The 16,212-nt window shown below is 36.2% G+C and overlaps 1 protein-coding gene across 2 annotated transcripts in view; it reads right to left on the minus strand.

The window, feature by feature from the left end:
- Positions 1-3,994: 3,994 nt before the first annotated feature.
- Positions 3,995-16,212, minus strand: part of ICA1L (islet cell autoantigen 1 like) — an 82,263-nt gene continuing 70,045 nt past the window's right edge. For both annotated transcript variants that reach the window (XM_055345161.1, XM_055345160.1), the window contains exon 13: positions 3,995-7,077. In XM_055345161.1, the coding sequence (XP_055201136.1) occupies positions 6,962-7,077 (116 nt within the window). In that variant the 3' untranslated portion in view covers positions 3,995-6,961. The remainder of the gene's footprint in view (positions 7,078-16,212) is intronic.

Consider the following 16,212-nt stretch of genomic DNA (forward strand, 5'->3'; position numbering starts at 1 on the left):
TTTGCAAATATCTGCTCCCATTCAGTAGGTTGCCTTTTAATTTTGCTGACTGTGTCCTTTGCTGTGTAGAAATTTCTATTTTGATATAGTCCCAATAGTTTTTTGCTTTTATTTCCCTTGCCTCAGGAGACATATCTAGAAAAATGTTCTAAGACCAATGTCATCGAGACATTGGCCTGTGTTCTTTTCAAGTATACGTATGGCTTCAGGTCTCACATTTAGGTCTTTAATCCATTTTGAGTTTATTTTTGTGTATGGTGTAAGAAAGTGGTCCTGTTTTCTTTTTTTGCATGTTGCTGCAGGTTTTCCCAGAACCATTTGTTAAAGAGACTGTCCTTTTCCCATTGTATATTCATTTCTCCTTTATCGAAGATTGACTAAATAATTGTGGGTTTATTTCTAGGTTTTCTGTCCTATTCCATTAATCTATTTTTTTTAATGGCAGTACCATACTGTTTTAATTACTACTACTTTGGGGGATCCCTGGGTGGCGCAGCGGTTTAGCGCCTGCCTTTGGCCCAGGGCGCGATCCTGGAGACCCGGGATCGAATCCCACGTCCGGCTCCCGGTGCATGGAGCCTGCTTCTCCCTCTGCCTGTGTCTCTGCCTCCCTTTCTCTCTCTGTGACTATCATAAATAAATAAAAATTAAAAAATAGTTCTTAAAAAAAATAATTACTACTACTTTGTAATGTAACTTGAAATTCGGAATTCTGATACCTCCAGTTTTTTCTTTTTCAAGATTGTTTTGGCTATTCAAGGCCTTTTGTGGTTCCATACAGATTATAGGATTATTTGTTAGTTCTTTGAAAAATGCTGTTTGTATTTTGATAGGGATTGCATTAAATCTGTAGCTTGCTTTGGCTAGTATAGATGCTTTAATAATATTTATTCTTTCAACCCATGAACATGGAATTTCTTTCATCAGTGTTTTACAGTTTTCAGAGTACAAGTCTTTCACTTCTTTGGCTAAGTTTATTCCTAGATATAAACTTGTTTTTGGTGTAGTTGTATGTGGGATTGCTTTCTTAATTTTACTTTTTGCTGCTTTATTATTATTGTGTAGAAATGCAACAGATTTCTGTACATTGATTTTATATCCTATGACTACCAAATTCATTTATCAATTGTTAGTTTTTTGATGGAATCTTCAGGGTTTTTTATATATATAATATCGTGTCATCTGCAAATAATGAAGGTTTACTTCTTCCTTACCAATTTGGATGCCTTTTATTTCTTTTTTGTTGTCTGATAGGTGTGGCTAGGACTTCCAGCACTATGTTTAGTAAAAGTTGTGAGAGTGGACATCCTTGTATTGTTCCTGACCTTAGGGTAAAAGCTCTCGGTTTTTCAACATTAAGTATGATTTTAACTGGCTTTTTCATATTATGGCCTTTACTATACTGAAGTATGTTCCCTCTACACTTACTTTGTTGAGAGTTTTCACATTGAATGGATGTTTTACTTTGTCAAATGCTTTTCCTGCATATGTTGAAATGATTATATCATTTTTGTTCTTTCTCTTGTTTATGTATCATGTTGAGTGATTGGCAAATATTGAACCACCCTTGCAACCCAGGAATTAATCCCACTTGATCATGGTGTATGATTTTTTTAATGCATTGTTGGTTTGCTACTATTTTATTGAGGATTTTTGTGTCTATTATCGGCCTGTCCTCTTTATGTCTTTGTCTAGTTTTGGTATCAGGCTGATACTGTCCTCATGGAATGAATTTGGAAGTTTTCCATCCTCTTGTATTTTTTGGACTAGTTTGAGAAGAATAAGTATTAACTCTTCTTTAAATGTTTGGTAGAATTTGCCAGTGAAGGTGTCTGGTCCTAGACCGTTGTTTTTTGGGAGACTTCAGATTACTGATTCAGTTTCCTTGGTGGTAATTGGTCTGTTCAAATTTTGTTTCTTCCTGCCTTATTTTTAGTTAAGTATATGTTTCTAGAATTTATCTACCACTTCTAGGTTATCCCAATTCGTTGGTATATAGGTTTTCATAATATTCTGTTACAATTGTTTGTATATCTGTGGTGTTGGTTGTTATTTCTCCTCTTTCATTAATGATTTTATCTGGGTTCTCTCTCTCTATTCTGATAAGTCCTGCTAGAGTTTATCAATTTTGTGATCTTTTCGAAGAAACAGCTCCTGTTTTCATTGATCTGTTCTATTGTTTTTTTAGTTTCTATATCATTTATTGCTGCTCTAATCTTACTTTTTGCTGGTTTTAGGTTTTATTATTTTTGTAGCTCCTTTAGGTGTAAGGTTAGGTTGTTTTGAGATTTTTCTTCTTGAGGTAGGCCTATATTACTTTAAACTTCACTTTTAGAACCACTTTTGCTGCATCCCAAAGATTTTGGATCATTATGTTTTCATTTTCATTTGTTTCCATGTTACTTTTTACTTCTTCTTTCATTTCCTGGTTGACCCACTCATTTTTTAGTAGCATGTTATTTAATCTCCACGCATTTGTGCTCTTTCCAGATTTTTCTTGTGGTTGATTTCTGGCTTCAATAACATGTGATCAGTTCTGGAGAATGTTCCATGTGCAATTGAAAAAGATGTGTATTCTTCTGTTCAGTATGGAATGTTCTGAATAAATCTGTTAAATCCATCCAGTCTAGTGTGTCATTCACAGCCACTGTTTCCTTGTTGATTTTCTGTTTGGATGCTCTGTCCATCGATGTGAGTGGGTTGTTAAAGTATTCTATTATATTACTTCCAATTATTTCCTTCATGTTTATTATTAACTTTTAGTATTTGTGTGCTCCCACGATGGGTGCATAAATATTTACAGTTATTATATCTTCTTGTTGGATTGTCCCCTTTATTCTTACATAGTGTCCTTGGTCTTTTATTACAGTCTTTGTTTTAAAGTCCAGCTTATCTGGGGGTGCCTGGCTGGCTCAGTTGGAAGAGCAAGTGATTCTTGATCCTGGGTGCTGTGAGTTCAAGCCCCATATTGGGTGATAAACTTAAAAAAATTAAGTCTAGTTTGTTTGATACAAGTATTACTACCCCAGCTTTCTTTTGACATTTATTTGCATGATAAATATCTCTCCATCGCCTCACTTTCAAAATGTGTCTTTCAGCTGAGATGAGTCTCTTGTAGGCAATATATAGAAGATCTGGTCAAAAGTAATATTCTAATCTTAATTTGGTATGCTCATTTCAGACAGAAGACAAAGTGAAATCACCTGGATCACAATTTATGTATCAGGCCAAAGGTACTATAAAATAACTATGATATTAATAGTGGTTATTCTGAATGGCAGAGCTGTGGGTGACTTTTTCCTAAATGAGAGAGTATTACTTTGAAATGGGAAAAAGGAAACTTTTTCCTTTGATGTAAAAACACGCACTTCAAAATCTTAGTTATTAACACCACCCAGATCTCCTTTTTGTATTTACTCTGGTTGTTGATCAGTTATTTATACCACTGAAGGAAGAACCATGTTTTGACTTTAAATGCCAAGAAGAGTTAATTCAGCTTCTTACTTTTTTTAAATGGTACATAAAAAGGGAGGAGGTATTTTGTGGTTGGCATATTGATGTGACCTATCCTGTTCAATAGGTTTTCACTGCCATATTTAAATAACTTACCATTTATATTTTATGTGCATTACTTTCAATGCTGCTGAATTAACATTTAAAGTTTGTATTTCCTTCCTAGTTTATCTGGGAGTGCTTCATTGCTCAAGGTCAGAAAACATGGGGCTCTGCCGATACTATGAAGACAGATATAAACTAGATTGATTTTGGCTTTCTTCTTTTTATTCATGCCTTCAGCAAATCAGGTTAAATACTATGCTTATATTTCATGGGTTATTATTTCTAGGCTCAAAATTTTGACATTTGATGGTTTGTATTTTGTTACTGATTGTATTTACACAAAAAACACACTCTGTTATTTCTCATATCTTATAATGTCCCATCTGTATGAAGTTAAAAAGAATCAGTCTCACAAAGATATTAATTGTCTTGGTTTTATTTTCATTCTGTGTTATCTATATATCAATTCAAACTACCTTTTTACTACTATGGTCCTGAGGTGTAAAACTCAAATTTTTGAATAAGTTAACAATAATTGATTTATATTTAATACTTTAGGAAAACAACTTTTCTGTTTTATGCTGTTTTATGATCTTTATTAAAAGAAGCTCAGAAAAATAGAGCACAAACTTCCCTTGTTCTTATGCTGTAAGACCTCTACATTTCTGGACAGTCTATAAAGATAGTTATGTGAAATAAATATCCATAGTTGAAATACAAACACTGAATTTCATTGTGCAAATACTGAAACCTATTTTTTTTTAAATACAGTTTGTTTCTAACCATATCAGAGCTGTTTTACAGTTAATGTAGGATTTCAAAAAATACAAAGTTACACCAATCTGATCTTAATATGCCCTGGTATTCCTGTCTCACTTGTAAAGTTGTAAGAAAGATTAGACAAATTTTAGTTTTTCTGGGGCTTTTCTAAGGTTAAATGCATTCTTTTTTGGTATTAAAAAACAGGAGATGTTTTCCCCCATTTAATATAAAAACATCCATTTACTTTGAAAGAGTTCTCAGTCTACCTCTGGTTAAGGTTATTTCTTATTGAGTGTTTGATCTAGATTTAGACAAATAGCAAGTGATCACCTTTCTGTTCTATGTTTATCGGGTCCTTCCTTTACTCCTTCCTGAGTGAGTGGTTCATTTCCTTTATTAACAATCTAGGAATAAATAGCCAGATTTCTGTTTCTGGCCTCTCAGTGAATGAACTTCAAATAATTAATCTTAAAAAACTATGATTACCTTCATTTTAATAACAAAGTTTTCAATGTGCTCTTCAAAAACGGAGTTGTGAGATTTGTTGATATTATAACTGAACTTGCTAAGGCAGTTAATGTTGCTTTTGGATTAAATGGGCAACTACATACTCTGAGAGAAGAAATGTTAAGATACTCTAAGAACTGAGTAACAAAAACCTATTGTGCATTTCTATTTTTTTGAGGACTTTTGTTTTTTGGAAATTGAGTGCAATGTGAATACATTGATAATCTGGGATTCAGGCATCTGGCTTGGAGAGATCAGTAGTTTTCCTGTTAAGGTGTCTTTGTTTATTTGAGGTAACAGGGACTTTGCATGCATGTGAAGGGAAATAGGCAAATATTTTTTAACTAATACATTAGTGAAATAGAATCAGTGAAAGAAAAATGGCACAAGCTCAAGATACAAAGCATTTTTTTGAAGTATTCAAAGTTGAGTGCACAGAGTCACCAAACATTTATAATTTAGATTGTGATTATGAATCACAAACCTTGGTGATTGAATCTTCTGGAGAATTTCACTGAATAAAAAGGAAGTGGTAGAAATGCTTCTGACTAAAAGGATAACCAAATAAAGATATAGCAATAAGCATGAATAGACTATATAACATTTCTGTCCGTATTTCTGACCCTCAGATAAGGTCTTTCCAGCCTATGTCATACTACACCATACTAGAGATTTTCTGGAGAGCCAGTGGGCAGTTCATGATGTAGCTAGGCCTGAATGTGGTACATGGAGGCGGACTGCACTTTACCCACTCTGGTCCATTTCTTAAAAGTGTTCTATTTTACAGTGACTCAGATATTACAAGCCATTCTCTTGTAAACAATAAATAAACCTGTTTAAAACTAGGAGCACACGGAAACAGCTGTGAACAACTTAGTTAAAATGTTCCCTTATGGAGATGCAAGGAACTGGATGACAAAAATAAGACACCCGAAGCACTGCCTCAAATCTGAAGGATGGGCAAGAAAAAAGAACAGGAAATTGAGTGATATGCATATACAGTGTCTATGGGTTCATTGGCCTACACTAACTTCGTCCAGTAAGGGTTTTTCCTCAGTAATCAAATAGAGCCTCAGATTATGTCACCCACAGAAAGGGAGGGAAAAGTGGAAAAATAAGACCCTTTCTGATATGTAGAGTCTTCTGTGACTACCAGAAAAGTAATCTGGATTAAATCACATCAAGAAATAGGTTATGATTGTACAAATATGTACAAGGATAAGCTTAGAATTTTTCCCTCATTCAGACAGAAGTTTCAGGGTAATTTCAGGAATACTATTGCCAGTTGCTTAGGGATTATTCTCCCCTTTTCTTTTCAGAAAGAATATGAATACTGTACATTATGGTAGCAATGTGTGAAAAACCAGGCCTAAAGACACCTGTACAATGTCTTGAATATTACTGGACATTCTTGTGGTTTAGGAAATGGGTTTGAGTTTCTACAGAGGATGGATTTAGCAAACAAATCATCCTGCTACTTTCCCATGAAAATTCAATATGGGATTGGAGGGGGGGTGTCCATGATTTTGTATGAAGGAAAAGAACTAAGTAATATTACATTTTAGCCTCCAAGTGGAGAAAAGCACCAAGTTTCTCTGTGATTTCATTAAAGCAAACTGAGTTCTCAAATCTTACTCTATTTTTCTAACTAAAGACAAAACTGATCTGGTTCTAGTGCTATTTTCCACAACAGAAAATTCCCCCTACTATGGTTTTATTTAAAAACCAATCCTAAATCACAACCCAATTTACATGCTGTCTTTATCCACATACAGAATTCTCACAGCCAGCAAGGCAATTTACACGTAAAAGGCTTTCCAAATAAATAAGCCCAATTCCTTATTTACAGAAGTATTCCTACCTATTATTTTGAAATAACTTTTGGTATCTATTTCAGACTCAATAGTTCATAATATTTTCCACTTATTATCAACAATTGCAAATCCAAGATATTAAAGAAATACTTAATCTATTCAAATGTAATCCTTACCATCTCCTTAAAGTTGGCTGAAAAGTGTTATATTCATAAACACGATGCTTTTGTGTATGGGTTACAATATAAACTCCTTTCCACAAAGGCAATATGTTGTAAAATTGATGTCTCAAGGCCACTGAAGTGACGACATAATTTCAGTCAAGCATTAAGAAGTTCATCATCTGAGTGTCCAATAGCATCTGGGTTTGAAAGTGGATCCAAGTCTGCAAATAGATTGAACCAGGCTGACATGTCTTGGTTACCATTGTTGGGAGCTATTAAAGAAGAAAAAACACATTGAAGATTTTTAACGTGATTTTAAAAACCACATTACCATTTACGTGATTTTTAAAGTAGATGCTTTTTTTAAAATTTTTTTTTAATTTTTTATTATAGTCATACAGAGAGAGAGAGAGAGGCAGAGACATAGGCAGAGGGAGAAGCAGGCTCCATGCACCGGGAGCCCGACGTGGGATTCGATCCCGGGTCTCCAGGATCACGCCCTGGGCCAAAGGCAGGCGCCAAACCACTGCGCCACCCAGGGATCCCCTAGATGCTTTTTTTTAATAAAAAAAAATTAAGACAACTGATAATTTTGAAAAGCTAATAATGCAGAGATCTTGTGCTTTTCTGAGTTCGTTAAATGTAAGTGATGTTACTCTGAGAAATTATTAAAAGTGAAAAGGCAGGCAGCAATAAAGTCTTAGAAACATAATTTTTAGAAATCTCTCAGGTAAGGTTCAAAAATAAAAGTAACCTTTGTTTCTACAAAGTAGGAATATTACATTTGTGTTTAAAATCTACATTTATTATAAAATATTAAACATGGAGGAAGAAAACCCTTCTGATTCTATCATATTAACATACCCAGCAGTTCTCATTTTGGTTTATAGTTGTTTTCCTTTGTCTTTTCCATGTACATTTTACAAATTTTTGATAGATATTTTATGGAGTAGACTGTGTCTCAGATACAACTTTCTGTTAACCAACTCCCTCTCACCTCCCTGCAGAGACTGGAAAATCACATATCAATAGTCTCCAGGTTGTGCTGTGGCAGATATTTCAAGGATATACATTTAGGCTGAAGGCTGAGACTAGTAAAAAAATACACAGTGGCACAGTGAGTCATCTCAGAAGGCTAGGCTCTTGAGTGTTGAGACCCAGTGGACAATCTAAAGACCTGCATATGAGACAGGACAGACAGTGGGCAGGCAAGCCATACTCAGAAGAGTCTAAGGCAACCCTCTTTTATAACCATGGTTTCCCACTTTCTGCAGATCAGAGGGCTGTAGTTTGGACTGTGGGAATTCCAAGCCTCAAAGATCAGGAAAAGTGAAAGGCTTCCATGTATTTCTAGGAACCCAAAATTAGTGATACCTACATAAGTTCTGGCCTTGAGTCTTCAGCACACTACCTATTAATATAATAATGGGGACGTCATATAACCCCACAAGCTCTTATTTCCTCATCTGTAAAGTAATAATCATTAAACCAAGATACCTGAGAATAAACAGGGGCCTATTGATGATTATTAGGCTGGAGGCACCTGAGTGGCTCAAATTTTTTTTTTTGACTTTATTAAAAAAAACCCTTTATAAAAAAAAAAAAAGACCCTTTATAGTCATTTCATGTCGGTTGGAAATCACAGAAGTTAGGCAGAAAAACAACCCAGGGGACAGATACAAAGGGAAAGGCATGGCATTTCCCCAACAGGTCTCTGCTCCGCAGGTGGCAGGTGGGGCCAGGGCAGGCCTGGGGCATCTATGCATGACCGGTGGGCCTGGCCACCAGGGCTCAGCTATCCTCCTCGTCCAGGGACTCTGAGTCCATCCGCACTCTTGCACGCTCCTGCCGCTCCTTCTGGGTGCATCCAGCTCGGGGCCCTCACGCACATTGTCATTGTGTAATGGCTGTTCAGAGGAGCCACAGCCTGGCCCCTCCTCGGAGTTCTGTCCTCTCTCCTGCTCCATGCTCTCCCCTTTCTGGGACGTGGCCTCACCGTTCACCGGGGCTGAGAGATCAGCATTCGCCTCATCCTCTACGCTCTCCATGGGCGCCTCCTCTCCAGCCAGTGCCTCCTCGGCCTTCTCCACCCCAGCTCTGGTCGCCATCTGGATGGCCTCAATCCCTTCTTGATTTTTGGCTGAGGTCATGATCTCAGGCTTGTGATCTCAAGCCCTGCATCAGGCTCCATGCTCGAAGTCTGCTTCCTTTCCTTTTTTTTTTTTTTTAAAGATTTTATTTATTTATTCATGAGAGATACACATAGAGGCAGAGACACAGGCAGAGGGAGAAGCAGGCCCCATGCAGGAAGCCCAACATGGGACTCGATCCCTGGTCTCCAGGATCAGGTCCTGGGCTTGGGCTGAAGGTGGCACTGAACCGCTGAGCTACCCAGGCTGCCCTCCTTTCCTCTTCCTCTTCTTCACCACCACTCACCCCCCAATCTACTATGCTCGCTCACTCTCTGTCTCTCTCAAAATAAATTAAAATCTCTTGGGCAGCCTGGGTGGTTCAGAGGTTTAGCGCCGCCTTCGGTCCAGGGACTGATCCTGGAGTCCCGGGATCAAGTCTCATGTCAGGCTCCCTGCATGGAGCCTGCTTCTCCCTCTGCCTGTGTCTCTGCCTCTCTCTTTCTGTGTCTCTCATGAATAAATAAATTAAAATCTTTTAAAAAAAAAACAAAATAAAATCTTTTAAAAAGATTATGCTGGAATAAGCAAGAAAAATCCCAAATGACATAACTTTACTCCTAAAGGAGCTAGAAAATGAACAATCAAAACCCAAAACCAGTAGAAGGAAATAATAAAGATTAGACTAGAAATTAACAAAACAAGAAACAACAACAACAACAACAAAAAAAAAACAATAAAACATGCCAATCAAACCAGGAGCTGGTTCTTTGGAAAGACCACAAAAGTGATGATAAGCCTTTAGCCAGACTTATTAAAGGACTCAAAATCAGATATGAAAGAGGAGAAATAACAAACACCACAGAAAGGATTGTAAGAGAACATTATAAAAAGTATATGCCAACAAACTGGGCAACATAGAAGAAATGAATACATTTGTAGAAACATATAATCTTCCAAAACTAAATCAGGAAAAAATAGGAAATTTGAACAGACCAATTACTAGCAAAGAAATTGAATCAAAAATTTTAAAAATTCCAACAAACAAAAAGCCCAGGATCATCTGGGCCCATTTGCCTTCACTGGCAAATTCTACCAAACATTTAAAGAAGAATTAATACCTATTCTTCTGAACCCGTTCCAAAAAAATACAAGAGGAAAGAAATCTTCCAAATTCATTATATGAAGCCAGTATTACTCTGATACCAAAATCAGATAGACACCACAAAAGAAAAAAAAAAACAACAAACCCTACAGGCCAATATCTCTGATGAACACAGATGCAAAAATTCTCAACAAAATAGTAGCAAATCAAATTCAACAATACATTAAAAAATCATGATCAAATGTGATTTATTCCTGGGATGCAAGGGTGATTCAATATTTGCAAGTTAACCGAGATAGATACATTACATCACGAGAAAAGATAAAAATCACATCATTCCAATGGATGCAGAAAAAGCACTTGGGACACCTGGGTGGCTCAGTGGTTGAGTGTCTGCCTTCAGCCTAGGGCATGATCCTGGGAGTCTTGGAATCTAGTCCCACATCGGGCTTCCTGCATGGAGCCTGCTTCTCTCTCTCTGCTTGTGTCTCTGCCTCTCTCTGTGTGTCTCTCATGAATAAATAAATGTATATATGAAAAAAAAAACACCTGACAAAGTATAAAATTCAGGATAAAAACCTTCAACAAAACAGGTCTAGATAGAAGGAAACATACCTCAAAATAATGAAAGCCTTCTATAAAAACCCACAGCTAACATACTAAATGGGAAAAAACAAAGGTTTTCCTCTAAGGTCAGGAACAAGACAAGGATGTCCACTCACAACTTTTATTCTACATAGTGCTGGAAGTCCTAGCCTCACCTATCAGACAAAAAAAGAAATAAAAGGCATCCAAATTGATAAGGAAGTAGTAAAATTTTCACTATTTGTAGATGACATTATACTATATATAGAAAACCTGAAAGACTCTATACCAAAAAACTGATAGAACTGATAAATTCAGTAAGGTTGTAGGATATAAAATCAATGTACAGAAATCTGATGCATTTCTATAGCTAATAATGAAGCAGTAAAAAGTGAAATTAAGTAAACAGTCCCATTTACAATTGTATCAAAAATAAAATACTCAAGAATAAACTTAACCAAGGAGGTCAAAGACCTGTACTCTGAAAACTATACAACACTGGTGAAAGAAACTGAAGATGACACAAAGAAATGGAAAGATATTCCATGCTCATGGATTGGGAGAACAAATACTGTTAAAAATCCATACTACCCAAAGCAACCTACAGATTTAATGCAATCCCCATGAAAATACCAATGGCATTTATCTGCATGGAACCACCAAAAACAATCCTGAACAGCCAAAGCAATCCTGAAAAAGAATAAAACTGAAGGACACAATCCCAGATTTCAAGATATATTACAAAGCTAGTAATCAAAACAGTAATCAAAGTTATCGAAACAGTACTGGCACAACAATAGAGACATAGATCAATGTAACAGAAGAGAGAACCCAGAAATAAACCCACAATCATATGGTCCATTATGACAAAGGAGGCAAGAATATGCAATGGGAAAAAGTCCAACAAAAAGTGTTAGGAAAATGGGCCACTTTTCTTACACCATACACAAAAATCAACTCAAAGGGGATTAAAAACCTAAAGCAATAAAAATCCTAGAAGAGCAGAGCACAGGCAGTAATTTCTGTGACATACTTCACATAGCAACTTCACTCTAGATAGGTCTCCTGAGGCAAGAGAAACAAAAGCAAATATAAACTATTGGGACTGCCTCAAAATATAAAGCTTCTGCACAGCAAAGGAACCAATCAATAAAAAGACAACCTATTGAATGGGAGAAGATATTTGTCAATGACATATCCAAAATATATACAAATATATACAAATCAACACCCAAGAATCCAATTAAAGTGGGCAGAAGATTTGAACTGACATTTCTCCACAGACATACAGATGGCCAACAGACACATGAAGAGACGTTCAATATTACTCATCATCAGGGAAATGCAAATCAAAACCACAATGGGGGATGCCTGGGTGGCTCAGTGGTTGAGCCTCTGCCTTTGGCTCAGGGTGTGATCCTGGGTCCAGGGATCAAGTCCTGCATCGGGCTCCCTTTGAGGAGCCTGCTTCTCCCTCTGTCTCTGCCTCTCCCTGTGTGTCTCTCATGAATAAATAAAATCTTAAAAAAAAAAAAAACCACAATGAGGTTTCACCTCAGAGCTGTCAGAATGGCTAGACTCAAAAACACAAGTGTTGGCAAGGCTGTAGAGAAAAAGGAACTCCTGTGCACTATTGGTGGGCATGCAAACTGGTATAGCCACCGTGGAAAACTGTGTGGAGGTTCCTCAAAAAATTAAAAATAGAATTAGCATATGATCCAGTAATTCCACTACCAGATATTTATCCAAAAAGGTACAAAAGCACTAAGCCAAAAAAAGATATATGTACCTCTATGTTTACTGCAGCATTATTTGCAATAGTCAAAGTACGGAGACAGTCCAAGTGTCCATCAGTAGATGAGTAGATAAAGAAGAGGTAGTTTATATGTATACTATGGAATGTTAGCCATAGGTAGAGGGAAACCTTGCCATCTGCAACAATACTGATGGATCTACAGGGCATAATGCTAAGTGAAATAAGTCAGAGAAAGGTAAATACCGTATAATTTTACTCATTGTTGAATTTAAGAAATAAAACCAGCAACGGAAAGAAGAGATAGACAAAATAATAGACTCTTAAATTTGGAGAACTCGTGGTTACCTGTGGGAGATTGTTGGGGGATGGGAGAAATAGATGAAGGGGATTAAAAGTACACTTATTGTTGATAAGCACTGGATGTTGTATGGAAATAATGAATTATTGTAATGCACACCTGCAACTAATATAACACTGTTGACTATACTAGAATTTTTTAAGTAACTGAAAAAATAATTATACTGCAAGAATAGGTGTCAACCAGGATATGTCATTCCTGTAGTCATTCCAGTAATATCTGACCTTCTTGGTGTAGCTGTGGAGAGGTTTTGGTAAGTATATGAAAATTCTACAGCATTTTACAAACATGGGATGGTTTTACATTGATTTGTCACAGTGGAAAATGAAAGGGGCTCTCCTTATGTATACTTTTCTTGCCTCCAGAAATTCTTATGGAATAAATAGCAAATGAGTTATACTGAAATGATAATATATATATATATATATAATATATATAAAAAGAGTCCAAATAACTGTCAATAGTTTTCATAAGATAAAAGCAACTGTAAACAATGTCAATTCAAGACATAAAACAAGGGGATCCCTGGGTGGCTCAGTGGTTTAGTGCCTGCCTTTGGCCCAGGGTGTGATCCTGGAGTCCTGGAGTCCTGAGATCAGGTCCGATATCGGGCTCCCTGCATGGGGCCTGCTTCTCCCTCTGCCTGTCTCTCTGCCTCTCTGTGTCTCTCATGAATAAATAAATAAAATCTTAAAAAAAAAAAGACATAAAACAAGACTACTCCTTAGAAGCTACCCTTGTGACCCCCTTCCAGTCACTGTTCACACCCCACCCTCCAACCTAGCAAACATTGAGATAAATTCCATCTTAAGATGGCTATTAGCAGCAGTGTTGTGACAACATTCTTGTGTATACATTTTGGTCAACAAATGGATGCACTTCTGCACTCAGAAGTGGAAATGCTTGGTCTTGCGTATTATATGTATGTATATCCAATTTTAGTAGAAACTGCTAAACGGTTTTCCAAATGGTAATGTGAATTTGCACTCCCACGGGCAGTGTCGGTTCCTCCACATCCTTGTCATCACATGGGATTTTCTATTTTTCATTTAAGCCATTTTGGTTGGTGAATAATGGAATTGCATTTTGGTTTTAAGTTGCATTTCTTTAAGGATTAGTGAAGTTGGGTAATGAATTTGGGGGGAGGATAATGAATTTTAAAGCTGTTGAGAATTTCAATTTTTATTAAAACTTTCAGGCTTAATTTCATTACCTTGAAGCCTCAATGATTATAGGCAAATAGGAGCTTTCCCAATATTTCTCAATACTTCTTTCCCAAGTTCACTTATGAAATTTACTTTATAGTCTCTATTTAAAATGATTACACACAAATTTAGTTTTAGTGGGTTTTAAAAATGAAAATTATAATTAGGCTGAATCCCAAAGGGATGGCTGTATTATAACCAGATGGTGTGAATCTGTGGTTAGGAATTGATGGATTTTCCAATTGATTTTTCCCAAAGTACTGGTAAGAATAGGATTCTAAGAGTATGATACATATCAACAAATAAATTAAAAATGAGGGACAAGAGAAAGCTGTTTCATACAGTAGAATGTTAAATAATAAATGTAGAAAGAATGAGGAAAGAGAACACCATTTGGCAACCACCACAGTAATATTTAATGCAAAGAATTATCAATGAATGCTAAATTAGTGGGTGAAACTTTGATAGAAACAAGCCATTTACACAGTTTCAAAATACTTTCCCACAAGATATTACAAAGGGAAAAATAAAATAGTAATTTTATAGTGCAGTCACCTGGGGGTTACCATCTTAATCAACTGATCAAAATTAACATTGTAAGCCATGGGACAATTCAGAATCATGTACCTCCTGATGTTAATTAAGAAGGCACATCATCTCCTATTCTGCTAGTCCTGCCAAAATGCATAACCTGATCTAATGAAAAAGCATCAGATAAACCCAACTTAAGGAATATTCTACAAAATAAATGGCCTCTTTGGTATAAAGAAGATAATGAAAGACAAAGATTAAGGTACTGTTCCAGATTAAAAGCAATTAAAGAGATGTGACGCTAGATGCAATGTGGGATCCTGGATTTGATCCTACACTAGGAAAAAAACCCTCTTTCTCTTTTGTTATAAAAAACATTAGTGGGACAATTGGCAAAATCTGAGTAAGGTCTATAAATTAGATAATAGCACTATGATGATGTTAATTTCCTGATTTTGATCACTGAATTGCAGTTATGTAAAAGAATATCCTTATTTTTAGGAATCCTTGTTTTAGATTATGAAATATTTAGGTTTAAAGGAGCCTTAGGTCTGCTACTTACTAGTCTCAGAGTAATTATAGTTCAGAAGAAATTATATATATTATACAGACACAGAGAATAAAGTAAACATGGTTCACATTTTGGGAAATCTAGGTGAATACACAGAAATATTTTGTGTTATATTTGTAAGCCTTCCTGTAGGTCTCAAATTATTTGAAACTTTAAAAATGTTGATACCACAATATTATAAATAGAAAAAGTATCAGTTCATATAGATAATACAAAAATGGGGAAGAAGAGAGTTCTTTTGTTTACAGCAGAGTACTGAGGTCTGGCTGAAGTGAACTGTATGGAATGTGAATTATACGTCAATAAGGCTACTTAATATTGTAGTATTTTAAACTTAAGCTAAGTAGGTTTAAAAAAAAAGGTAGTAATGTAGTATATCCACACGATGGAATATTATTAAACCTTAGAAAGAGAGAAAATACTAAATGAAATAAGCCAGTCATGAAAAGATAAATACTGTATGATTCTACTTATATGAGGTACCTAGAGTAGTCAAATTCATAGAAACAGAAACTATAATGGTGGTTAGCAGGGGAAGGGGAAAAAGGATTTGTTAAATGAGTATAAAGTTTCAGATTTGCAAATGAAAATGCTCTGGAGATCTGTTTCACAACACTATGTATATACTTAACATTACTGAACTGTTCACTTGAAAATGGTTAAGGTGGTAATTTTTTTTTAAATATTTTATTTATTTATTCATAAGAGGCAGACAGAGAGAGAGAGAGGCAGAGGCACAGGCAGAGGGAGAAGCAGGCTCCATGCAGGGAGCCCGACATGGGACTTGATCCTGGGTCTCCAGGATCATTCCCTGGGCCGAAGGCGGTGCTAAACTGCTGAGCCACCCAGGCTGCCCAAGGTGGTAAATTTTGTCAAGTGTTTTCTACTACAGTAAAAATGTGAAGGGAGTGCTGTGGTTAGAAAATCATCATTTTTCACCATCCCTTATAGTGAAGACTGAATTAGACAAAAAGTAACAATGCATGCTAACTCTAAGTAGAAATTTTGATGATGGGATCCCTGGGTGGTGCAGCGGTTTGGCGCCTGCCTTTGGCCCAGGGCGCGATCCTGGAGACCCGGGATCGAATCCCACATCGGGTTCCCGGTGCATGGAGCCTGCAAAAAAAAAAAAAAAAGAAAAGAAAAAGAAAAAAAAGAAATTTTGAT

The sequence above is a fragment of the Nyctereutes procyonoides genome, unplaced genomic scaffold, assembly GCF_905146905.1.
Source record: "Nyctereutes procyonoides isolate TBG_1078 unplaced genomic scaffold, NYPRO_anot_genome, whole genome shotgun sequence".
Classification (NCBI taxonomy): Eukaryota; Metazoa; Chordata; class Mammalia; order Carnivora; family Canidae; genus Nyctereutes; species Nyctereutes procyonoides.